Raw genomic sequence first — 26938 nt, forward strand, 5'->3', positions numbered from 1 at the left:
TGAATCATCACTATGAATTGCTTCAGATGACATGGCATCCCATTTAATTTCATTAAAACATTTATGATTTTTTTCTTATGTACACTGTTGAGTACAGTAGCTTTCTGAACATTATGTACCCAATGTGTACAATGCAACTGAATCAGAAATAGTGTTGAGCACTGCACAGGAAACAGAGATGCAGAGAAAACAACTCCAGGCAAGTTTCTAGCCAGTGCAGATATGTGAGTTTTATATGAAAGAAAAGGGGTCTGTTCTGTTATGAGCTGTCTGAATTGCGCAATGGGCTGAGGTGAAATGGTTAAGGTTGTTTGCAAAGCCCCCTGAAATGTTCCCCTCCACCCACAAGACCACAAGAATCCCTTGAGCAAGAAATACCCAGTACTTGTTAAATTTTCTGTAAGCAACGGCAATGACAAATTCAAGCTCTGATGTTGCTTTACCAAACCTCAGCGAGTTTCTGCAGGCGGATCCGTATATAAGACAGTACGAGGGAGAACTTCACAGAAGGTAAAGGAGTCTTAATTAAACATTTAACCCAACTCAAATGTTTCTTTTTTAGATGCTGGTGAATTTGATTCTTATAAGCCAAGATTAGGCAAAGTTAATACAAGCTTCAGTTTTGCTTTGATTTTTAACATTAATGACACAGAAAGTGTTGACTAAGTGTTCTCTACATTTTTCATAGTAACATGCTGTCAGCCGCTTCAAAGGCTTCAGAAAAGTGGTGACATAAACTAAGATGGAAACGTTTAATAAAATTATAAAGCATTCGTTACTATACTTTAATGTTTATTTAACAATGGTTGTGCATTGAATAAATAAATACATTAAAATACATTACATACAACAGAAATAACTTAAATATAATATAGACTACCATATATATCTTGGCATTTTTCCTATTTGACGGAGAGCAAGCAGTCTGTGGCAGCCAATCAAAACTGCTCATGATTGCGTGGTAGTTCTATATATTACTGCCTCCCCTCCACAGGAGATTTTGAAGGGTTCTTTAATACATGTTTATTAGCAGAATGACAGAAAATCTGACCAATCAAATGTATTATTTTCACCTTGGTGTATGGTTGTCAGCAATCTGAACCTTCAGAGGAGAAGGTTTGATCAGAAGTCAGGAAAGTTTCCTTCTTTGCAGCCATGTTTCCTTCTCTACCTGAGGCTACGATGAACAGTGGGACATGTCCAACTAAAGGCAGAGCATGCAGTCTTAAATTCATGGATAATCCACAGTGAAGAATATAAACAATATCATTTTCTTAAAACTAACTGACAACTCTCCAGTTGTAATTCTTTTGCAAAGTCAAAGACACATTGTTCTCACAATTGTGTGTCATCGCCCTACGTTAATTGCAGCTTCTAAATAAAAAAGTATTAAAGAAACTCAACAGAAAAAGAGACTGAAAATAGACCTATGTTGACTAACACCCTGTCTACACTGGACACAACCAGCATGTTGTGTCAAAAGCAAATAAATCCTATTATAATCAATGAAGCTGTCAACACTGGAAGCATATATGAACAGAGTTGGAGATTACTGAATATATTATATACTGTATATTTTAAGAAGGGTTACTTGTTAAATGAATAGTTCCCCCAAAATTGAAAATTATCTGATCATTTATTCACCCTTATGCCATCCCAGATGTTTATGACTTTCTTTCTTCCACTGAACACTAGTGAAGAGTTTAAAAAAAAAAATCACAGCTTTGTAGGTCCATATAATGCACGTAAATGGTGACCAGAACTTTGAAGCTCCAAAAAGGACATAAATGCAGTTTAAAAGTAATCCATACAACTCCAGTGGTTAAATTCATGTCTTCAGAAGTGATATGACTGGGTTTTTATATAAATATCCAATTCAAATAGATGGTACAGTTATTTATTTTACAGTTTATAGTTAGATTACTGAATAAATTCGAATTTTCCTGTCATTTGTTTCAATTAATATTTACAGAAGTCTCTTTATTTAATCGAACATTTCATTACAGGCTTTTTAATGAAAGTTAATGAGACAAGTAACAATGATTCATTTAAGTAGAATCTTATCGGTTGTTCACTAAACCTGTCCTAACTATTTGTTCACAAATCATATGGATTCGTTTCTCAAGTTCAGCTCTATGACTGCTGTATACAAGACGTGATTAATAACTACTTGAATTTGAGTCTGTTTCTCACACAAAGCTGTTCTATGGCTCCAGAAGATGAGACATATTGACTACATTTATTATACTTTTAATTTGATGGTACAGTTGCATCCATTATGAGGCATGAAATTCACTTCCGGCACCTGGTCAATCAGCACTGGTTCCCCCCATGGATGTGTGCTCTCCCCACTACTCTTCTCCCTCTACACCAATCACTGCATCGCCAAGGACCCCTATGTCAAGCCCCTGAAGTTTGTAGACGACACCACTGTCATCGGCCTCATCCGAGATGACGATAAGGTTGTGCAGTCTTAACAACCTTGAGCTGAACATGCTCAATACGGTGGAAATTATTGTGGAATTTAGAGGAACACCCCAACACTGACCCCCTTCACCATTCTAAACAGCACTGAAGCAGCAGTGAAGTCATTCAGGTTCCTGGGCACTACCATCTCACAGGACCTGAAGTGGGAGACACACGTTGACTCCATTGTGAAAAAGGCACAGCAGAGGTTGAACTTCCTTTGCCAGCTGAGGAAGTTCAACCTGCCATAGGCACTGCTGATATAGTTCTATTCAGCAGTCATTGAGTCTGTCCTCTGCACTTCATTTACTGTCTGGTTTGGTTCAGGTACGAAATCATACATCTGAAGACTACAAAGGACAGTTCGAACTGCTGAGCGGATTACTGGTTGCCCCCTGCCCCACACTCCCTTCAATAACTGTACACTTCCAGAGTGAGGAAAAAGGCTAGAAAAATCACTCTAGACCCCACTCACCCAGCCCACTACCTTTTTGAACTGTTGCCTTCTGGCCGATGCTTCAGAGCTCTGAACACCAGCACCATCAAGCACAGGAACAGTTTTTTCCATCAAACAATCCATCTCATTAACAGTTATAATTGCCCCATTGAGCAACAATTATGTGCAATACACTGTTTCGTCTTTTTCAATATTTATCAAACACATCTATCTCTGTATGTGTGTGTCTGTGTGTGTATGTACGTATGTGTATAATTATTTTTTATTATCATATATGTCTTGCTGCTGTTTTTGTATTGTTGTGCACTGAAAGAGACACACTCATTGTATGTGTAAGCATACTTGGCAATAAAGCTGATTCTGATTCTGAAATCTCCAACACACATTCTTTTTGATCACACTGAGAAAAAAAAGACTAAGTAATCCAAAGTATTTGATAAAGAATATTACAATTATTACAATAATATTACTTTGAGCAATATACTAAAATATGTTACATTTTTATAATTAGCCTACACCATTTATTGTTGAAAAGCTCTTTGTTTTATCTTGCATCAAAGAAAGAAGTAAAACCACCTGAGGAAAAAGAGCTATGCCTATATAAGACAAATGTTGTAAAAGTGACCAACTCTTGGTATCCTGATTCTGGGCTACCCCTCACATTAGAAGACATGTCAATGTGGTTCCATAATACATTGAGACTGATGTATAAGGATTTTCCCCAGAAGACTGTGTGTATGCAGCTTTGCTGTGACATCTATAGATTCCACACTTTACTTTTCTATCATTAACGTTCATATAGAACTCATGGTGGAAGATATAGGACTGTCAGCCAATCCAGTAGGCAGAGTAAGCTAATAATTGGCCAGAGCTGTGAAAACAGGGTGAGATAGCACACAGAGAGACAGCGTCTTGGCATGTTTCTCCCATATCACTAGCCAGTCGTCATACCTTGTTAAAATTCACATTAATGTCTACAGCCTCACACAGGTACACACACACTCACTCATGCATAAGCAGATGCACCTGAGACTTGTAAAGGATGGTTTTATGTGAGGCTAGGAGACAGAAAATTAAGTCAGGCATTGTCAGTGGTTCATGAAGAGGGTTTGACAGTAAACTTTATTCGAAAAAAGTCTCTCGATGTGTGAAATATGCAAATGCACTTTGCAGTTCAAAATATCCACCTCTTCACTCCAAGTGAAGGTGGTGAAGGGGTCTCAATATCTCATTGCCTAAAGTTTTTTTTTTTTTTTTGGTACATCCAAAGTATACGAGTTAGTGATATGTGCCTTCTGCAAGCCCCAAGATTTGGGCACAAAAATTAACAGTAGGCCTAATAAAAGAATGTAAACAATTACAAGTAAATATATATTTACCATAAGGTAAAGCCTAATGAATAAAACATTGTTATATGAAATAAAATATTCATTATAAAAATAGAAGAAAAATATATATATTGTGTGTATATATATACTGTATATATATATATATATATATGAGTACTGATGGTCTCACACTATTAGCACTTGGATGCGTCATTGTGTGTATCACTCCGCTTGTGTTCATGTCATTCTAAACTAAAGTGTAAGAGCATTGCAGATGTGTAAAAAGGTAGGTGTGTCTCTTTACATTTATTTTGTGACAGCTGATTTTAGCCAGTAGGTCGCAGCAAAATACAAATTTTGTATGTAAATGATTCAGCTGAGGTAACGTGCTTCGCCAGTGAGTATTTTTATTCATCGGCACTCTGTGATTTCTCGGATTACTACTACATTACTAAATCTGGGAAAAAGCTTTAAACAGCTTTACACTAACAACTACAGCATTAAGGCTCATAACAGTTGAGAGACACAATATACTGATTAATTACACAAACTCAAGACTTTACCTCTTACCAGAGTTTCCACGTTGGAGAGGACATACTGTTAAAAAAAGGAGATTACAGTTTCTATAGTGAATGACTCTTGCACACCTGCTACTGTGAAATAGAGAGTAATACTCCCACTCGGACATACGATGTGTTTGACCAAAATTACATTATCTTCAGAAAGCTTACTAAAACACTACAGCTCCATCTCTCTCTCTCTCTCTCTCTCTCTCTCTCTCTCTCTCTCTCTCTCTCTCACACACACACACACACACACACACACATCCTTGTTTCTCCAATAACTTTTTAGAAACAGCCCAAGCCTTGATACTAGTTCTAAAATGACATTTTTGAGAGGCTTGGACACATAATTTGGTTTGAACCAACAATGGCAGATTCTGATCCATCGTGTAAAAAAGTAGTTCCATACACAATTGCATTTTTTGTGACCAAACTAAGTTTTCCCTCATTTTTAAAAAATGAACTGTTGCATATAAGCAATATTACACTTGCAATCGTGCTATATGGCCCTAAATTGACCTTGCAAGCGCCATCTTTGATTTTTAATGGGAATAACAACCAGGCTGTGAGGGATAGACTTCGTCACTGACCTGGTAAGCTGGTAAGCAGACCACTCCGTCCCCCAGTGGAGGGCCGGGTGGAGAATACTCATTTTCCTTTATTTCTTTTGCTGCACCCTCTTCAGACTGCAGTACCACATTCTCAATAAAACAGCTACTTCCTTGTTCCCTGGGTCATTTGGCCCGCAAATGCCATTCTACCAGCAACCCGTGCCAAACATCGGCAGTCCCGGCACCCCGGACGCGGACCCCTCGCCTCCGGACCCACAACTGCTGTCCCCCGGCCAGTTCTGACGAGTCCAGAGGACGCCTACACAGGACCTCCTCCTCAGTCACTAACCCGCCCCAGCACCCTACGTGAAAGGGTCGCGATTTGAGTAGATCGCGACCCTTTTACTTAAAGACGTGATAGAGCCTGTCCCTCCAGCCGAGATGAAGAATGGTTTCTACAGCCCTTACTTGGTTATACCCCAAAAAAGCTGTGGCTTGCTACCAATCCTGGACCTGCGAGTTCTCAACCGGGTCTTGCACAAGGTCCTCACCTTCAGCCTGTCTTTGTCCCCTTGCATCTTTACAAAGGTCGCAGAGGCAGCCCTTGCCCCGCTAAGGGAAGTGGGCATCCGCAAACTCAACTACCTCGATGACTGGCTGATCCTAGCTCACTCTCAAGAGTTACTTTGCACCCACAGGGACCTGGGTCTCAGGCACCTCAGCCGTCTAGGGCTTCAGGTCAACTGGGAAAAGAGCAAGCTCGCCCCGGTTCAGAGCATGTCTCAATGACCACGTGCCCTACCAACAAGCACTCGCAGTCGGTGCTGAAATGTACCTATGTTTTCCGCACGCAGAGCTTTAGATGTTCTGAGCAGCTCTTTGTCTGCTTTGGTGGACAGTGGAAAGGGAACGCTGTCCCCAAACAGAGGTTGATCCACTGGGTCGTCGATGCCATCGCTTTGAAATTTCAGACCTAGGCCATGACCACCCCCTTGCGGGTGCGAGCACACTCAACAAGAAGTGTGACATCCTCGTGGGCACTGGCCAACGGCACCTCCCTAGCAGACATCTGCAGAGCGGCGGGCTGGGCAACACCCAATACCTTTACAAGATTGTACAATCTCAGGGTTGAGTCAGTTTTGTCCGGTATTCTCTCAGGTCCGAGCATGTAGAACTCTGTAATACAGAAAGACTGATCGGGTGCTCTGCTTGCACATAATACCCTCCCCCTCCATTGAGGCGCTCAGGTGCGCTCTTTCTCCCAGAGATTCCACTAAATTCGCATTCACTGGATGCCTTTCCTCCCTAGCCCTCTGGTCCGCGAATTCAGTGGAGGAATTCCTGACCAGACCCATTATGGTACTAACTACCCGGTACTGGAATAGGTGCTCCACAGGGTTTGGCCATCACAGATTAATCCCCCTGTGTGTATTTTCCGTGGTACGATCCCCCTCTTGGTGGACCCGCGTCTCCCTTGGGCAGTCCCCTCTGCCCCCCTGAAAACCGTATTCACTACATTTAACCTTCTGGGGTCTGAGGGTTTTGACATGCCTTGACATTTGTGCTTTTTTCAGTTGCTTAACAACATATGAATCACTTAATTCTGATAACACTGTATTCAGCACAAACTGGGCTAATAATATGTGAGCAACATGTGTGTACATGTTTGCATTTTTGAGAAAATAACGTTTATGCATGGTTTTTGAAAAAACAAAATTTTTAAGTAATTGAAAAAAGGCCATATAACATATGCTAAACATTTTTCCATAAGCCTTTTGAGAATTATATCTTGTAGCCTAGAGTTTTTGCTACAAAATGATGTGAAAACCATCCTGATCACTCATTCATGAAAAACAATAAATTTAACTTTTGTAAGACACTTAGAAAGTGTTAGAAAGGTCATTTGCAAGGAGGCGTGAATGATCATGAATATTGATTGTAATTCACACCTGAGGAGACAAAAGACCTCTCTTCTGTGCCTATCAATGAGGAATGTGACAGAAAGAGAATGAATGTGAGGAGACTTAATGATCAAAATCAAGTTTTAAGTTAAAAGAAGTAATCTGACTATACATTTTCTTTACATAAAGACTTTACTTAATATTAGACCTACACTACCATTTAATAGAATTCTCTTCTGATCACAAAGACTGCATTTATTTGTTCCATAACAGAGTAAAAACAGTGATATTGTGAACTATTTTTACAATTTAAAAGAACAGTTTTCGATTTTAATATATTGTAAAATGAAATTTGTGATCAAAGCTGAATTTTCAGCATCATTACTGCAGTCTTCAGTGTCACATAATCCATCAGAAATCATTATAATACGCTGATTTTCTAATATGGGCATATTTACATTACATTTTACACATTTACACCTGAACACATATTTGCAAGCACAAGCTTCTTTGATGATAATGAGGCAGCATAAACACTAGTTAAAATATAATCTAAACATTCATATTATTTTTGTATCATATTACATATCATATTTATATCACACAGCATAAAATTTAAATGCCAGCTTTAGCTGTAGCAGCATTTAAATGTAACTAAAACTTGCCTAATAGGACATATTTCAAACTTCAATACTCTGAATCCTGGCTGGCAAGTCTGGAAGCAGTCCCACTAGTAAAATGTATACATGTTTCTATAAAATAGCATGTCAACTAATATGTAAGTAAAACTGAACAAACGTTCATTGGAGTCCAGCTCTTCTTCTGAGGAAAATTGTAAGTCTTCGTCACTATCCAGGAGTTTCCTCGCCTGTGTATCATGCAATCTTCCAAATGCGCTGAAGAGTGAATGAACATGATGTTTTTAAGGCACAGTCGGGGCGTTTACCATTTGCATTGCTCAAATCAGCACATTACCGTATGAATAGCGCCCTCTGCCCGAGGGTGTGATCATGATAGGGATAATTAGCTGAGCCAGGGAAACTGTACATTGCTTTATTTCATACCGATTACAATGCAGGAGAATATGTGTTTTATATTTGAATTTTTTGTTTAAAAGAAGACATTTTAAGCTTTCTTTAAACATATGTTTCATGTTTGTTTGATAAGTATTTGTGGAGTTTCAGTTCATTTTTTTGACGTGTTTCAGAAATATCCTCGCAAACACAGAGACTGCCGAAAGCTCACCCTTTTTATTTTCTTTATTTTACAAAAGCACAAGGTTTTGTTGTTATTGTGAGTATACACAAATAAAAGTAGACCCTTTATTGGTTCTAATGATGTCTTACACTTATCTGTATGCCCCAAAATGACAGAGAATTTTATGTTGTTTCCGCTGACAGAAAAATCCAGCCTGGGCAGGATGTGGTCTCCAAGGGGTCTTTTCCCCCTGAAAGAATAGGAGTTGGAAAAGAATGCCTTCTCCGATGCGTGTTATAGTGTTAAATGGCCCCAGCTGCTTTAACTCTATGCGAGAAACATAGAGAGAGAAAAGGTGTGGCTGGCGTGGCCTTCTCCCATGCTTGGCACGTCACTTGTCCATCCCCCCTTCGGGGATGCCAGGAACCTAAAAAGTTTATGACTTTTTTATTGGGCACTGGGGAAGGGTATGTGCAGTCTGACGCAGCCTGCTGCTTTGGTACACAACTGCCTGCCCGCACCTGCATCGGCAGTTCACGTACATGGTTCAGCGCATGGCGTGATTGAATAGGGACCCCTAGTGTCACTTCATTCGACACAACGTCGAGTGAGCGACAGACGGGGAACGTCTTGTAACCCCCATTCCCTGATGGAGGGAACAAGACGTTGTGTCCCCCCAGCCACTATGGCCGAACCTCATTCTCGGCTCCTCAGTGCAAAACCTGAATGGACAGATGTACGATTCCCTCCTTTTATACCTGTATTTCCAGGGGAGTTGTAAAATGCCTGATTAAAAAAAAATTATAAAATGTTTTGTTGTTGTTGTGGTCTTTGTTGATGTTGTTGAAGAGCTTTTCTCTGTTTTTTGTTTCTGTTGAGAACCAATAGAGGTGCTTCTCTCTGATGGCACTTCTACCCTATTGAGATTCATTAGTGCCTGATACCTTTCTCTCTTTCAGCCTTGAGTGCACTTCTGTATTTACTATTTCAGAAATTAACCAGTTTGATTAATTTCCTTCATCACTGATAAGGCCACAGAGATAATGCTTCTGCAATTTAGTAGCCTGTTGGTCATCATGTTCCCCATTAATAATGCAGTTTACAGATTTAAAGGATAATACAAGCCTCTAATACTGCATGTGTCATCCTTATGCTTCCACTCCAGTTTTTCATAGTTTAGTTTTACTTTATTTGTGACTTAGCCAAGTTTTACTCCACCTCTGACCTTAAATTTACACAATAAGTCTGGAATTCCATTTGTTTGGGGCCAGCCTGGTAACTGTGTTGGTTTTTTTCTTTTCTTCTTATAAGTAAACTGCCCTACAAAGCAAAAAGGCAGTAACTACGCAGAGTGCAGAACTGAGAAAAATGACTTTAAAGTTATCCTGTCATCCAGCCTAATAGTTGTAGGTAGATTATTGGACATGTGGCTGTTTTGTTACTTTATATTAGCTTATTCTTTGTACATATCAATCCTCATATTTAATTTGATATTTTACCACTATTTTGCAGTTACTGTATTCTTGCTTTGTATTACTTACCAAAAACGTGGCACCATACCAAGGAAAAAGGCAGTAACTACAGATTCTCCAAAAACTATTTTGCCACAACTTGGGCTCTGGGTGTGTTAGATACACTGTATTTGAAATAACTGGAACCATTTGTTTTCCTGAACATGGATATACCAAACCGAAACTAATTTGACCATTTTAGGTCAATATTTTCCACCCGGAAGCTGTTCTGATGCTGAAACGGCTGCTTAAAGTCTCACATTGCTAAGCTGTATCAAGGCCCAAATTGGGACAATTTATTTTGAATAGGACCACATGCTTTTCTAGTTATTGAATATTTTTCCACCGCTGGTTGGATTATAACTTTGTGACATGAACAACAAAATGATGACATGGCATCGGCGATGATGTGAAGTTACAGAGGATAAAGTTACAGCTAGGAGCAGGGAGGATCAGGGGCAGGTAAGCAAAGCTATTTAAAACATTGCCTGTCAATTAGCATAATGCTATCTGAATGGACCTCTGAGAGGAAGTCCCGCCCTGGTGGCTGACAGGTGTTTATATTGTGATAGCCTAGCCTCTAAATGTTTAATTTGTCACTGTTACTTACCATTCTCCGGGTATTTTCTTTTCAATGCCAGTTCGACCATCTTCTTTCCCCAGCTTTGTGCCATCTCAAACAAAATTTGTGTGAAGTTAGAAGGGTGAAATCGCAAATGTTAAAACCGTCCCGTGAGGATGCCACGAAGTCAGCTGTGTGTTTACCATGTAAACAGTACCTTCACTGCGCAGCAACACGGTTATTTTTTGTTAGGTAAAACATAACAAGAATACAGTAATGGATGTTACTGTACTCATGCTTTGTTTCACTAGGGCTTTTTGCAGTTACTGTACAAACAACTACCATTTTTCTCCAAAACGACACACATTTGAGATAAGATGTTTTGTCACATAACAAAGGATGCCTTGAATGTCATGAAAATTATAATAACTCATTTTTGACCAAAAATGCAGTTACTGCCTTTTTGTTTTGTAGGGCAGTAAACATGTCATATCACATCTTCCTTCTGCCAACAGAGAACTGCTAATTTTTGCTGCCTCATTTATTTTTGCCTTCTTAATATTCCCTACCTCAGACATGTTTTTGATAAGGTTCATTTCTATTCAGAACAGTGCACCCAGGGGACTGGATAAACGCAAAGCATAAATGGGGTGGGGAGAAAAAACTAAAAGTAATGTTATTTAGAGTATACTTCTGAACAAGATGCCATACACCAATTAAGCCCATTCTGGTGCTGGTGGCACCTGTGAGGAATGCATAAACATGCTTTGCCCTGAACACCCGTACATATGTAAAATTTATTTTCATTAAACTTCTGAACATGCAGTCAGGCATTCTGTGGTTCCACATGGGGACTCAGAATTGGTTATGGGGCCAGTGTCTGTAATGGATATGAGCAGTGCTTGGATAGCGTGCACAGGTAGCAACATTTTTATATACACAGTTTTTGTCACTTTAAGTCAATACAAATTTGTAAATTGTTGATGGATTGTGGAATGGATTAATGTATATTTATCAGTGCTGTCAATCGATTAGGGCCTACATTTTTTTAATTGAAATTAATATAATGTAATGAAGCTCAGTAGGCAATGACATGCAGACTTTTACGATGGTGAAGTGAGAAACCCAAGAGCAGTTTATTTCCAAACGTGATAATCAGAAACCCTAACTATTAACGTGAACAAAACAAAACATAAACATGAACAGCTTGACTTGAATTGGAAACAACACTACATTAACAATACCTGACAAACAACAATGGCAAACATGAGGGTTTAAATACAAGGACAAGGTAAACAAGACAACCAATCACAAGACTAAACTATAAACAAGATCACAAGACTAAATGAACTTAAACCAATGACAAGACAAGACTAATAACAAAGTAATCAAACAATGAACCGATGAAACTGGGGAAAACACATGGCAAGATCACATGAGGGAACAGGAAATCACATGGCATGACACCACATGACTTGAACAAGAAATAACCTTTTTTTTTAAATATACATGAAAACAAGAATAAAACACATAAATGTGACATCGCATGATTTTTTTACAGTTAAAACTGCGCTATGGAAGATTTTTTTGTCAAAAATTAACAAAATGCAATTACTGATTGAGTACATAAAAAAAAAGAAAAAACAGTGTTCATAACAATGTCCTTACCTTCCCCCGATTCACTACAGTAAGCTTACAAAAATGATGTTGTCATGTTGTATTTGGCACAAATTGCAGGCCTATGTCATTCATCCTTATGTCATTACATCATGTCCATAAACACAGAAAAGAGGTACCAGCTGTCACGTGTTCCAGCTGGGGAATGTACGCTATTCAGTTTAGTCACAATGTTCAGAATCAGGACAGCATCGCTGAAGTCTGTATGGATGGTCATCTGTTAAATGTTTGGCGAAGTTCTTTACCTGCTATAATGCTTGGATATGTTGTGTGGAAGGGTTGTTGAAGTTCATATTGTTGTCATGCTTGTATATATCAAACAATACTCAAGTGTTAATCGATCGCAAGATATTTACATTGTCCAGTAAAATTACTGTATTGTGTTCACTTATAATCACGACTTCTGAGTATGTTATTACATTGCTGTAATTTACAGGTTCCCTAAGTGTGTAGCGCTATTTTCTGAAGTTGTGCGAGCTGCGAGGCTATTGTCTTTGTTCCATCGTAACATATAATGTGTGAGGATACTTGTGCAGTTTCTGGTGCCCCACTAGGGAAAGATTGTGTCCCCCTAGGAAGTTGGTGCCCTATGCAGACAGTGTTATATGCGTATAGGGAGCTTGGGTACTGATCACACACAGGCGATGTCCAGGTAAGCTCAAATCATGAGATTCATTCACGCAGAAGAACAGTGTCAAAACAAAACTCACGTAAAGTGTTTTTTTTTTTTAATTGCTTGCAATTTTAAGTTTCAACCACAGATGTTGCTAGAGGATAAAAGTTCTGTTGTGCAGCATTGTGCATGATAAATGACAGATTTTGAAAGTGCTTAAATTTTATTCTATTTATACTTAATTTCCTGTCAAGATGCATTTAGTTATTTTTTATAAAAGAAAACAATCTGTACAAATCCTGATTTATTAACATCTTCCAAACAAAGTAGTCCACAATATAGAGATGGAAATGCAATGAAATATCAAATATAAATTCAAATGACATTATGCCTGGCGACCTGTCCAGGGTGTCCCCCGCCTTTCGCCCAATGTTAGCTGGGATAGGCTCCAGCCCCCCGCGACCCTGTACACAGGATAAGCGGTTGACGATGGATGGATGGATGGATGGATGGATGACATTATGCATTTAAAAAATTATAAATGGGAGGTTGACTAATTGAAAAACATTGGTTAAGTAATTGTAATTGCCATTAAATTACTTTATCTCTTATGCTCCACAATAGTATTTGTGGCTATCTACGTTGCTAAAGCAATCGTAAAGTTGTGAAAGTATTTTCACCACAGTCAGACCAAAAAGACAAATAGGTTTTGTTTAAACACCTGAAATAGATTTTCTTTCTTGTAAATAAATCTTAATTTATTTAGAGTAGAGCATTAAGCGGTCTCTGCTATTTTGCAAATCCACCATGTTGGATTAATGGATGAGGGGAGACATAGGTCTTTTAAAATTCTGCAGGAACCTAGTGCAATTTATGGACTTGAGTTCCTTGCTAAAAGGGATAGTTTTCCCAAAATGAAAATTCTCTAATTATTCACTCGCCCTCATGCCATCTCAGATGTGTATTACTTTTTTCTTCCGCAGAACACAAATTATGATTTCTAGAAGAACATTTCAGCTCTGTAGGTCCTCACAATGTAAGTGAATGGGTGCCAATATTGGGAAAATCCAAAATCCAAATAAAGGGAGCATAAATTACTCCAGTGCTTGAATACATATGTTCAGACATGATAGGTGTGGGTGTGAAACAAATCAATATATAATTTTTTTTAATCAAAAATTATCCTCCCTGCACAATAGGTGGCAATATGCAAGAAGGAAGTGAATCACCATAAACAGAATAAGTAGAATGTGAATGTTAAAGTAAAGTGGAAATTGACTGAGTTGAGAGTAGAATGTATAGTGAAAAATAATCAAATTGCTTCAGAATATATGGATTCAACTATCAGAGTCATATGGAGTACATTTATTTTCCCCTTTTTTAGCACACGTTCACTTACATTGTATAGGCCTACAGAGCTGAGAAAATCTTTAAAAAATCTTACATTTTGTTCAGCAGAAAATGCTGAACAAAATACTATATGGGATAGCATGAGGGTGAGTAATGTATGAAACAATTTTCATTTTTGAGTGAAATAACCCTTTAAGGATGCACAACAATGACCAGGGAAAACGTGGAGGCAAACACTGTAGGGAGCCAGAAGCCCTCCAGGACTACACTGGAATCTTCCAGTATGCTGCTTCACACCAATAATCAAGTCCTTGATGTTGAACCCTCATCCATTGCACCACACCATTATTATTCATGAACTTATTTTCCATTTGTCTTTGCTGTTGCCTTTCAGAAGCCTCAGGTAAAGATTCACCTGGACCACTGCACACTGTGCTGAAGGAAAAAGGATTTGGTTGTAAGATAATAACTCTGTCAAAGGTGTTGTGTCATCGGCTTCCTGGGGTTACATCCTGATTGGTGTCTATTTAATCCCTCTTGGACGTTGCAAAAGCTGATTAGTTTTTCTCTTATTCTGAAATCAATCACATTGCTGGACGAATCTTGGTTCTTTTTTTTTCTTTTCTTTTTTAGGGCTTTTGCCACTTTTTCATTTAAGGACAGCAGATAGGGGGAACAGGATCATCCTTGCTGAAAATACATAATTTTCTGTAAAGCTGCTTTGAAAAAACGTGTTGAATGTGAATGTGTTGTGAAAGGTGTTTACAAATAAAAATTACTTGACTTGACTTGAAAATCCCACATGTTCACCAGCATTTGTTGTGTTTTGGAAACTGGTATGCTGGTGTTCCCAGCAGACTTGTTAACAAGGTTATCCAGCAAGAATTCCTTGAGTTAACTGGCATCACAAGACAGAGCAGCTTTACTAAGTTTTGCTGGTCCACCAGCCAGTGGCGGAACTACAGTTTTATATTCGGGGTGGCCAGGGGGTGGCCACTGCTACTTTCGGGGGTCCACACACAGACACACACACACACACAAACACACAATGTTGGTTTTCCATGTTTTATGGGGAATTTCCATAATTATTTTTATACTGTACAAACTGTATTGTCTATCCCCTAAACCTATCCATCGCCTAAATATATACAAATTATAACACAAGAACCATTAGTGTATAATCACAATATAAATGCCACAGCCATCAACAACAAGAACACACGTGAACATTTTAAATGTCCAAACCTGTATGACTGACTTTCTTCTGATGAACACAAAATATTATATTTTGAAGCATGCTGGTAACCAAACAGTTTTGGTTCCCATCAACTTCCATAGTATAGAAAAAAAAAAAATACAATGGAAGTCGATGGGAACCCAAAACTATTTGGTTACCAACATGCTTCAAAATATCTTCTTTTGTGTTCTGCAGAAGAAGGTCATACAGGTTTGGAATGGCATGAGGTAAATGATGACTGAAATTTCATTTTCGGGTGAACTATCCTTTTAATCTGACAAAATCACCTCAACGTAAATTCCTGAACTTGGCATGTGACTGACTGCTTGTGTCAGGTAGATGCTCTGACCTGTTGGTGGTCCTGAAGTTTGACCACACTGACTAGCCTCAGCTAGGGAGCTGCTCTGGGGTCCAGTGGTGATGCAAGGGCTGGGGTCTGTTTGTACCTGATCTGCCTGTTTGTGCTTCTTTAAAAAGAACTCTCCCTATAAAAATATATCTCTCCCATTCTTTTCATGTTTAATTGATCCTGTGTAAAAATATGACAGCCTATGGTTACATCTACTTATCCAATTACCAACATTTTTATCTTAAAGGGTAACTAAACCCCTGCTCAGTGTCTGACTCCACCTACTAGCAATATTTGAAAAATGCTAGAAAAGTGGGCAGACCCCAGCGGGGATAGAGGGGACGAACCTGAGACCCGTAGTGACGGATTAATTGACAGCTGCTGTCAGACTCTAAAATGGAGAGTGACTGGAGTGACGCAAGTAGCTTTGCCACGGAGCGGTCTTTTGAAGTCGAGGACTTTTCTCCCCCACCTTCACCTGAAGTGGAGGAGGGTGAATTGTCTGTGGACACAGGGCCGGAGCCATATCAATTCGAGCCGCTGGCTCAAACTGCGGTTTTAACTCCCGCATCGCGATCGGCATCCGACGATGCTAGCAAAGCAGCCGCGCAAGGGAGAATGGGGCCAGTGTCTAGCTCGTACCAAGGGCGTGGTGAGCTGGAACCTGCTTACGTCAGCTCTCACCGCTTACGTCACGAACTACCGCAAACAGCCAATAGAAACATTCAACTGCAGTAGCCACCGTTCAACCTGAAGAGGGCAGTACTCAAACGTTTTTACACCATATATTGTAGAATTAAAGCACTTTATAAACAAATGTCAAAAAAATTACTTGAATCAATGACCAGTACTAATAAAGCCCCATTCTTACAGATCATTAACTAAAAAAAGTTGGTTTAGGGTTTAGTTACCCTTTAATAACAAATCCTAATTTTCATAACTGTACATTAAAATCAACTACCAGTCTAAGTTACCAGTTTAATGATTGCTAGCCCTCCTCTGAACTGAAGTAACTGAACTAGCTAATCGATTTCAAACTGCTAAATGTTTACTTGCTGAAGCTGTATCCTACTTCTCCACATTAGCTAAACATTTGTATACTGTAACTTCCATACTGCACGATATATGCATGTATTACTAGCGCAGATGTTATCGTAAGGCTTGTCATGCTAAATTGCGAAACGATCTCTCTAATCTGATTAACTGGTAGCCTATTGGAGCCTTATTAACTCACAAAGCGTCTCCTAAAATTTATTCAGCAAACAAACATGATGATAAACCTTAACTTACTTCAAATATGACGTTTTCTTATTCTTCTGTATCTTGCAACTATATTCTCTCGTCCTTGGCTCGTCGTCCGCTTGAAAACTGCACGTGCTGCTGGCGAACGTCAAAAAAAACTCTTCTTTTGACAAGAGGTTAAATGAGATGTCAATCAGCATCAGCAACTGCCAGTAGCGAATAAAAAATTGGGGGCCCCCCGGACACCACTCTGGCTCCGCCTCTGCCACCAGCTCGACCAACACCAGACCAGAACTAACCAGCAAAGCCCAGGCTGGGTAAGCATTGAAATTCATGCTGTTCAAAACTGGTTACTTTTGCTTAAGTTTTTTCGTTCTCAAATATTTCCCTCAGAAAAAGACCCTAGAAACACATGTGTCTCCTCTAAAGCTTCAGGAGAGATCTCAACAATGTCTCGCATTGGGCTCAGAGTTTCCAAGACACCAAAAACTGCAATCAAAAGTCAGAGATTGTAATATAACTTCCAACGTTTATCATCTCATTCACACATACACCATCTCATTCAGGTGTATGTGTGTCAAAGTCAACAATCAAGAGAAGACTTCACCAGAGTGAATACAGAGGGTTCAACACAAGATGTAAACCATTGGTGAGCCTCAAAAACAGGAAGGCCAGATTAGAGTTTGCCAAACAACATCTAAAAAAGCCTTCACAGTTCTGGAACAACATCCTATGGACAGATGAGACAAAGATCAACTTGTACCAGAGTGATGGGAAGAGAAGAGTATGGAGAAGGAAAGGAACTACTCATGATCCAAAGCATACCACCTCATCAGTGAAGCATGGTGGTGGTCGTGTCATGGCGTGGGCATGTATGGCTGCCAATGGAACTGGTTCTCTTGTATTTATTGATGATGTGACTGCTGACAAAAGCAGCAGGTTGAATTCTGAAGTGTTTCGGGCAATATTATCTTCTCATATTCAGCCAAATGCTTCACAACTCATTGGACAGCGCTTCACAGTACAGATGGACAATGACCCGAAGCATACTGCAAAAGCAACCAAATAGTTTTTTAAGGGAAAGAAGTGGAATGTTATGCAATGGCCAAGTCAATCACCTGACCTGAATCCGATTGAGCATGCATTTCACTTTCTGAAGACAAAACTGAAGGGAAAATGCCCCAAGAACAAGCAGGAACTGAAGACAGTTGCAGTAGAGGCCTGGCAGAGCATCACCAGGGATGAAACCCAGCGTCTGGTGATGTCTATGCGTTCCAGACTTCAGGCTGTAATTGACTGCAAAGGATTTGCAACCAAGTATTAAAAAGTGAAAGTTTGATTTATGATTGTTAATCTGTCCCATAACTTTTGGTCCCTTAAAAAGTGGGAGGCACATATACAAACTGTTGTAATTCCTACACCGTTCACTTGATTTGGATGTAAATACCCTCAAATTAAAGCTGAAAGTCTGCAGTTAAAGCACATCTTGATTGTTTCATTTCAAATCCATTGTGGTGGTGTATAGAGCCAAAAAGATTAGAATTGTTTTGATGTCCCAATATTTATGGACCTGACTGTATATGGAATTAAATTTATAGAAGCCAACAAATGATGAAAGGAACTATGTTCTACCCACAGGTAAAGAGCTGTAGTTCCAACCACACAACTTAGCAATGCTGTTTGCGAATGTTCGTTGGAACTACAATTTCAGGAAACACCAAACCGTTGAACTATGTTGGTAACAATGGAACTTATGACCATAGTTGGTTAACGATGCTTTTGGGAAACGCACCCCTGGGCCACTTCCAAATGTGGTTTTAAATCATATATATATCTGAAATATGGACATCTGATCTATGTCTAAACTTGTATATCCGATTCCCCTTGGCTTTTCTTAATGAAGTGTCATTATCCAATCAGTTTCTTTTTATAATCACAGATACAGTATATGATCAAGTTTAATATGTCCTGCATAATTCATTAGCATAGTATACATTTTCTAATAGGTCAGATATGCATGACAGCAGTGTGTAAATGCTGTAGACACACCCATCTTTATGTGATTTTTAAAGACATCGCTTATCCTGTGAATGCATATTGATGGTAAATATTACAACTGTCCACAGTAATAATGACTTTACAGATGTCAGGAAAACGAATCCTGTCCGAATAGTGCTTTAGCCACACTTTTCGTCTAACCAATGTTTAAAAAATTCAAGCCTGTGCTTACCGTGGCAGCAGTGAAAAGTCACTTTTTTTTTTTTTGCCTAATAAATTGTACACAATTTTGCCTAGTTTTGAAAATGTTAAATTGCACAAGGCCATTCGAAACCCAAGGGTGAACCATGGTGCTCATAAGTGAAAGCGATCAGCAATTAAATAATTAGCGTTTGGGCATGTTTAATGTAAACAAAGATAACAGATATGAGTTGTGTCTTCAGTGAACGTAAACAGGCAGGACAAAAAAACTAATACTGTCAAAAGATCGGATCTGTGCATTAAGCCGTGCAGTGTAAACACAGCCAAGATGAGAAAAGATGATGCCTAAATAAGACATGACTTCATGAACAAATAAGAGCTGCCTCTTAGCAACAAATATTGTGCTCATGAGCACAAGTTTTTCCAAGCTGAAATCAAACCTGTGACTCCCACATGAGTACCACTACTGCCTGGATCATGTGCATTAACCACTATACCACAGCAAGATTATGGCCATAAATATACTTTATGCATGTACACGTACACAAATGCGAGTGCTTGGCCATTCATTATCAATGTGTGGTCAAGCTGAACAAAATTCAGGCATGTTGCTACAAATATAATGACTAACTTACATGCTCATCAATATACTATTCAAATTCTTGGTAAGCCAAGATAGTAGTTGGCTTGAAAGAAAAACTCACCATAGAAGCATACAGTTCAAGCTAATGCCTCTTTAGCACCTCCTGTTGTGACACTGAGAATGCAACATTGAAAGGACCTTTCGCTAAACTCCACCCCCCTTAGTTACGGTTGCTCGCTCTGACAAGCTCTGCAGAACTCCCCATTGGAATGAATATAAACAGATAAACAGAATGGATAATATTTTTACGTGGGCTGTTATGTAGGGTGACGGAATGCATACTTATCAGAAGTTTTTTGTAAAAAAATGTTTTACATTACACAGTAATTTCATTAAAAACTGTGAAAACTATGAATCAGAATCAAGGCAAACGATTATTACAGTCACTTGAAAAGAGAAAACTTAATTTAAAAGTGATTACACATCTAATAACATTAGCGTAAGTGAACAGAGCTGTTTATAACATCTCATAAACAGCTCTATCACGTTTACTATCACTTTTACTATGACTTGACTCAACACATAAATTAATTAACGATCAGTAAATTAAAAAAGAATAATTCAGTAGGTGTTGTTGCAGATTTTATATGTTCATTTGTTAATAAGGGCTGACACAGTTTATTCCATGACATGCTCTTCTCCAGATATATTTAAATATTTTTAAAAACAAAGAAAAACACAGTGTATCCTCTCTGGATAACTCAAAAACACATTAATTCCATAGGCTGTCATTAGAAAATAGCAAACACATGTCTGAGTAATGGCAGCAGGGCAACCGTTGCTAAGAAAGGATTGGTCAGAAGCGCTTATAAGGCAGGGCTTAGCGACGGGTCATTTGTGGTATGACACATTTTGGAATGTAAAACAACACACAAAACAGAGCTTAAATTGCTATAACTTACTGCACTGGCGTACTTGCACTGGCGTACTTTTTTTGGCCTTCAGGACTAATCATGTTATATTCTATTCTATAGCAGGTATGTCTTCACCTTAAGGAAAGAGCCTTGATGTATTCAAACAAATGCAGTCAATATCCCAGTCTGGCTGTGTCAGGCAAAGAATTAGTCCCTAATGGCAAATCCGAGAGACAAAAACAGAACTTGTGTCCCCATCTTTCTTCTTTAATTGGAATAATTAATGGTTTAGTTGTGATTTGTGTCAGCAGCAGTAGGTCAGCATGAAATTGATTGTCCTTTCTTTCTCTGGCTTTCTCATTCACAATATTTAAAAGAAAGGCAGATCAGTGGAAAGGTGGCACCTAGCATACATCACATACTGCTGACAATAAAACATCAGCACTTCATGTTTCTCTGGAGTTCCTGTTTACCTCTCATTCCACTCCAAATCTAAACTACGTTTGTGAGTTTGAATTTTAAAGCCTCTGGGTGTACACCAGAGAGCTACTAAACTGCTTGAAGACCCTCTGTGATTCTTTCATGATCTCCTATGGATGCCAGGGGCAGAAATACGAGCTGTTTTTTTGTTGGATGTTTTCATTTGTGTGTATGCATCTGTACGAAAAGCGCTGTCTCATGATGACTCGGTTCACCCCAGGGCTGTTAGCCGAGAAGATGAGATCTGAATGCCTCTACTCCTCTAACAATCTCTCTCTTGCTCCCCATACTCACCCTCTGAGGCTCTCTCATTGAGCATGCCGATTCTTTAACACACTTTCTAAAGGACAGGATTGAGTGGTCAAGTGTAACATGAGACCCTCTTTCATGATGTGGACAGAGATGCAGTGTGCTAAGCTTCCGCGCCACTTTGCGGTGGCTCCTGGCCACCTTAAATCATTGTTATTATAGAGTGGTAGAAAACTTGTTATTATATCTGCAATGACAGGCTGTGGCATTTCCCACATCCCCATCCTTTTCGTCAATGTCTCCAGCAGAGCTAAGATAAGAAGCGATTCCTTCTGAGCTCTAGTCCATTTGACCACCGGACTGAATAAGCGGTGGCCTACTGAAAGGATTTGTTCAGGGGGTGATTAAGTTGCTCGCTTCTCACCATAGGGGTCATATTTTTCCTTCCTTGCATCCAGCTGTGCTGACAGACCTCTAAAAAAAACCCTCCTGAACCTCAGCGCGCAGCCCATCAGAACTAATCGAGTTACAGTGTAGCCTGTGGGCCGGGTTAGGATTGGGATTCTTCAGTTGACTCCCGTTCTCTTAATTTTATTTGCATTTTCATGTTTAATCGCATCACTAATTGGGGGGTGGAGCGTGCATTTAGTAAGCCATCTAACGTGATGGAGGCAGGCTTATATATAGACACCTTGGGTCCTTAGACCGGGACGGTGTAAATTTACTGCTGGCTCTGGTGTGGTGAATCAGTGATTCGGAGGCTGTTTGTGTGTTAAGGTATGTTTAACAGCGTTGTCCTGGTGGGTCGTTTTTTATTGGAGATTAGTATGCCAAGTGAATGTTTGTTTTAATAGTGCGTGAAGGAGCCGACGCTGATTGAGCTGCCGTGCACCTTTGGTTTCCTGTTTGACCATGTATGGGCGAGCGAACTACGGCAAAGTAATGCCAAACCATTTCCGTGTTTAATAGGAGACTGTGACTGCAGCGGGATGTTTACATTCGACGTAGTGTTTCCCCTTTCACTGTGAACGTTACGACAGGTATGTTTTTAATTATGGTCTGCCCGTATTTCTTTCCCCTTGCTGTTCGAACTAGTGTGTGTGTATATGAGTGTATTTTTGGTATCTGAGGACATGCACTTTGATGTTGAATACTTTTTTTTTATATGGCCATTTTATCCTGGCATGTGTAACTGCATTCAAAACGTAATTTGTATTGACTGAAGCATGATCAAACAAATATTCTTAATGATGTGGCTATTGTGTGTTTAGACCTGTGCAGTTACACCTGAGTGCTAGCTGCTGTTCTCCATACTGTGTGATTGTGGATGTTGCTTATAGTATAGGAAGTTTTTTTTTCTTCTTGTTATTATTTTTATTTAATTTTTCTTCTCTTTCTTTGGTGGTTGTTTGTTTTCCTCTAGCCTGTTGGCTGTAGCTGTTACTGTATGTGATTGAATGAATTGTATGTCACAGGATAGAGTGGGTTTATTTTGTTTATTATTTCCTTTATGCCCAATTCCCCTTTGTTTATAACCAGCCTCGGTGTTAGTGGAGCCAGGTAGCTCCTGTATAAGAGACCTCACTGGAAAGCGGGTTTCCCTTTCTTTTTTTTCTTTTCTCTCGCTAACGAAGAAGTTTGCAGTGCCGTGTAGTGTGAACCTTAATATCTTTTAACTATATTTATTAGAGTGCTGTGCAGGGTGTAGACATTGAACTTTATTGTGTATTACTTCAAAAGGGGCCTGTGTCTTTGTTCACTGGTGGTAGTGCGAACTTAGTCTTCCCTTAGTGTTTTCTTTCCAATTGCTTCACTGGCTCCCGTGTGGATGGCTTGGTATTCCCTAAGTATGTGCATTTGTTTTATTTATTTACTTTGACCAACCAACAGCTTCAATCAACTTTGAATAAAGATTGTATTTTTATACTTTTCCAAGAACCTGGGTTTGTACATTTTATTGAGGCAGAGTTCTCCTTGCTCTGACACTGACAATAACTGGTTTAGCTCAAGGGGTGGCGTAGTCAGTTGTACAATTTGGGGGGGGGGGCACAAATTGGCGCAGTTGGCAGGGTTTTCTTTTTTTCTTCTTTGAAGTGTTGGTTGGCCAGTGTGTGTGTGTGTGTGTGTGTGTGTGTGTGTGTGTGTGTGTGTGTGTGTGTGTGTGTGTGTGGAGAACAGTGGCTGGCAGCATGATGGACTCGGGCGACGCCGGTGGAGGAGTTGATGCGGCTCTGCAGCAACTGCGGGAGCGTGTGGCACAGCTCCAAGCTGAAAATGAGAGACTTTCAGGTGCACAAGGAAACTATGCTGGCGGGAGTAGCCCCCTGCCAGTACGAAGAGAGCAGGCAGTATATCTGCCCAGAGAGAGACGGTGCTCCAAATTCTCCGGCTCTGTAACAGCTGGGTCACTTTCTATTGAAGAGTGGAGCGAAGAAGCACAGAGTTGTATTAGGTCGAGGTACATGTCTGATTTGGAAAAGGCAATGTTTTTTTATGACCATTTAGAGGGCAAAGCCCGAAGTGAGATTAAATATCGATCTGTAGTTGTAAGAGAAAATCCTACAGAAATCATTTCAGTGTTAAAAGAGGTATATGGATGTTCTAAGTCATATGTATATTGGCAGCAGCGTTTCTTTGACAGAAAACAAAGAGAAAATGAGTCATTATTTGAGTTTTCCCATGCATTAATGGAGCTTATGGAAAAGGTGAAACAGTCCAAGGGGGATTCAATTTCTAATCCGGACATAGTGTTAAGAGACCAATTTTGTGAGAATGTGCGAGATCATATGTTACGAAAGCTGATGGGCGGTTGTCTCTCTTGGATGTAAGACGGGAGGCCACTATGTGGGTGGAGGAGGGACAGACAAGTCGTGACCGGAGTCACCGCGTGCCGGGGCGCAGTAGTGAACCATCTTACATGTCTCAGTGTGACTCCACTGTTGCTCAACCTTCTGAGATGGCAGAGTTAAAGGAAATGGTTTTAAAGCAACAAGCCCAACTAGATATGCTGGTCCAACACTTGGGACAGTCTACTAGTAAACCTCATGCCCCTCAGTTAAATAGGGAAGGCCGTTTTAAACGTGCTCCTAATGGTCAGCCTATTTGTATTAGATGTGATCGACCTGGACATATAGCCCGGTATTGTCAGTCTACTCCTTCTAGCAACAGTAGATCTAGCCCTCATATGTTATCAGATTCCATCAGTCAGTTAGCGCCCCTTATAAACAGTTCTAATAGCCAGCTGGGAAACTAGAACCCCCCCAGTGTGCAGAGCTGCACATTGGGAGGGAAAGGTTCTGGCTCTGCATGTCCGGCTTCTCTTGGACAGTTAGTGGGTAAATGCCCGGTGTTGAGTGTGGTTATGGGAGGGGTGACAGTCCCTTGTTTAATTGACACTGGATCAATGGTTACAACTGTAACTGAGAGTTTCTTTAGGAAGCATTTTATTCATTTGCAGAGGAAAGATTGCAAGTGGTTAGGCCTTAAGGCAGCTAACGGGCTAGACATACCTTATACTGGCTATATTGATTTGGATGTGGTTGTTTTAAGACAGCGTATTTTGGGGAGGGGGATATTGATTGTCGGGGATCCACAACATGTGACCCTCCAAGACCGTAAGGTAGCTACCCCTGGTATATTGGGTATGAATGTACTTTCAGAGTGCTATAGGGTTCTCTTTGAGCAGCATGGTTCACAGCTCTTCCAATCCCCTCTGGTTAAGTCGGCGGCCCCAGCAGCTCTGCGGGCCCTGCAACATTGTGCGAAGGTCCAGACCCTCGTCGACGCCCCCAAGCCATTCAAGGTTAAAGTCCAGGGGAAGTCTCCGATCTGCCTTGGGGCTGGTGCCTTGACTATGGTTCCAGTTACATGCCCTCAGCTGGAGACCGCTGAGTTCTTGCTTGAGCCGTTAGGTTTTGAAGATGGACAATTGCCCAAAGGTCTTCTGGTGTCTGCTACCCTGGTCTTTGCCAAAAAGGGCCTTATTATGCCCCTGTAGTAAATGTTGGGTGTACTGAAGTGTGGCTTTCCCCTCATCGCGTCGTTGGGACTGTGCAAGCTGTGGTGGCGACCTCTGCTGGAACTAAATCTGTTGCTGTTGAGCCCTCATGGGAAGAGTGTTGCGCTTATGTCTCTACCCAGGAGGCGAGTACTTCCTCCAGTGTCCTTGAATCTGTTCTCCCTGACTTTGAGGGGCTGACTCCACAGCAGGTTTTCCAAGCCAAGGCCCTCTTTGCCCGGTATGAAAGCATCTTCTCCAAGGGTGATGGAGACTTGGGATGTACCTCCCTGGTTGCTCACGAGATTCCGTTAGCCAATGATGCCCCAGTCTGCCAGCCCTACCGACGAATCCCACCCTCTCAGTATGAGACTGTGAAGGCACACATTCAACAGCTCCTAGATAGCCAAGTTATAAGAGAAAGCAGCAGTCCGTACTCTTCCTCCATCATCCTTGTGACAAAGAAAGATGGTAGTCTTCGTCTCTGTGTGGATTATCGGCAGTTGAACTCCAAGACCCGTCGCAATTCCCTACCCTCTTCCCAGGATAGAAGAGTCCTTAGATGCCTTGTCTGGGGCAAGATGGTTTTCTACCCTTGATCTCGCAAGCGGGTATAACCAAGTCCCAGTGCCAGATAAAGATAAGTCGAAGACTGCCTTTTGCACCCCGTTTGGCCTCTTTGAGTTTAATAGGATGCCATTCAGGCTCTGCAATGCTCCAGGCACCTTTCAGCGCCTTATGGAGCGCATGTTTGGAGATTGCCGTCATCAATCAGGTCTCCTGTACCTTGATGATGTGATTGTATTCTCCACTACAGTAGAACAACATCTTGAGCGGCTAGGGGAAGTGTTCGCTCGTCTTCAAAATCAGAATCTGAAAGTCAAGTTGCCCAAGTGTCGATTCTTCCAGCATGAAGTGAGTTATTTGGGGCATGTGGTCTCTGCTGAGGGGGTGGCCACTGACCCTGCGAAGATTGAGGTGGTTAAGGAGTGGCAGCGCCCGGGCCACCTGGCCGAATTGAGATCTTTTCTTGGCTTTGCAATCTATTACCGGTGGTTCGTGGAAGGCTTTTCTAAGCTTTCAGCCCCATTACACCATCTTGTGGGGAGGCTCAATGGACCACGTCGAAAGGGGAAGACTCCTCCGGTTCCTTTAACGACAGCATGGGATGACGCTTGTGAAAATGCATTTCAGTCCCTGAAGGAGAGACTTACCTCTGCCCCAGTCTTGGCCTACGCTGACTTTAAAAAGCCCTTTATTGTGGAAGTAGATGCCAGCCACGGGGTTTGGGGGCGATTCTCTCTCAAGAGTGTGACGGGAAGGTTCGCCTGATCGCCTTTGCTAGAATTATAGCTCCATGAAGCTTGAACTTCTCGCAGTGAAATGGGCAGTGACAGAAAAGTATAGAGAATACTTGCTGGGGAATCATTTTACCATTCTGACAGATAATAATCCTCTGAGCCATTTGCAGACTGCCAAGCTGGGGGCGACTGAACAGCGGTGGGCCGCTCA

General features: G+C 40.5%; 1 protein-coding gene across 1 annotated transcript in view; it reads left to right on the forward strand.

Annotated features, from left to right (window-relative positions):
* The first annotated feature begins 392 nt into the window (after positions 1–392).
* The window catches only part of gbe1a (glucan (1,4-alpha-), branching enzyme 1a), a 200777-nt gene continuing 174231 nt past the window's right edge, over positions 393–26938 (forward strand). The window contains exon 1 of the mRNA XM_052115962.1: positions 393–510. Coding sequence (XP_051971922.1) covers positions 413–510 — 98 coding nt within the window. The 5' untranslated portion in view covers positions 393–412. The remainder of the gene's footprint in view (positions 511–26938) is intronic.

This window comes from Xyrauchen texanus, chromosome 43 (assembly GCF_025860055.1).
Source record: "Xyrauchen texanus isolate HMW12.3.18 chromosome 43, RBS_HiC_50CHRs, whole genome shotgun sequence".
Taxonomy (NCBI): Eukaryota; Metazoa; Chordata; class Actinopteri; order Cypriniformes; family Catostomidae; genus Xyrauchen; species Xyrauchen texanus.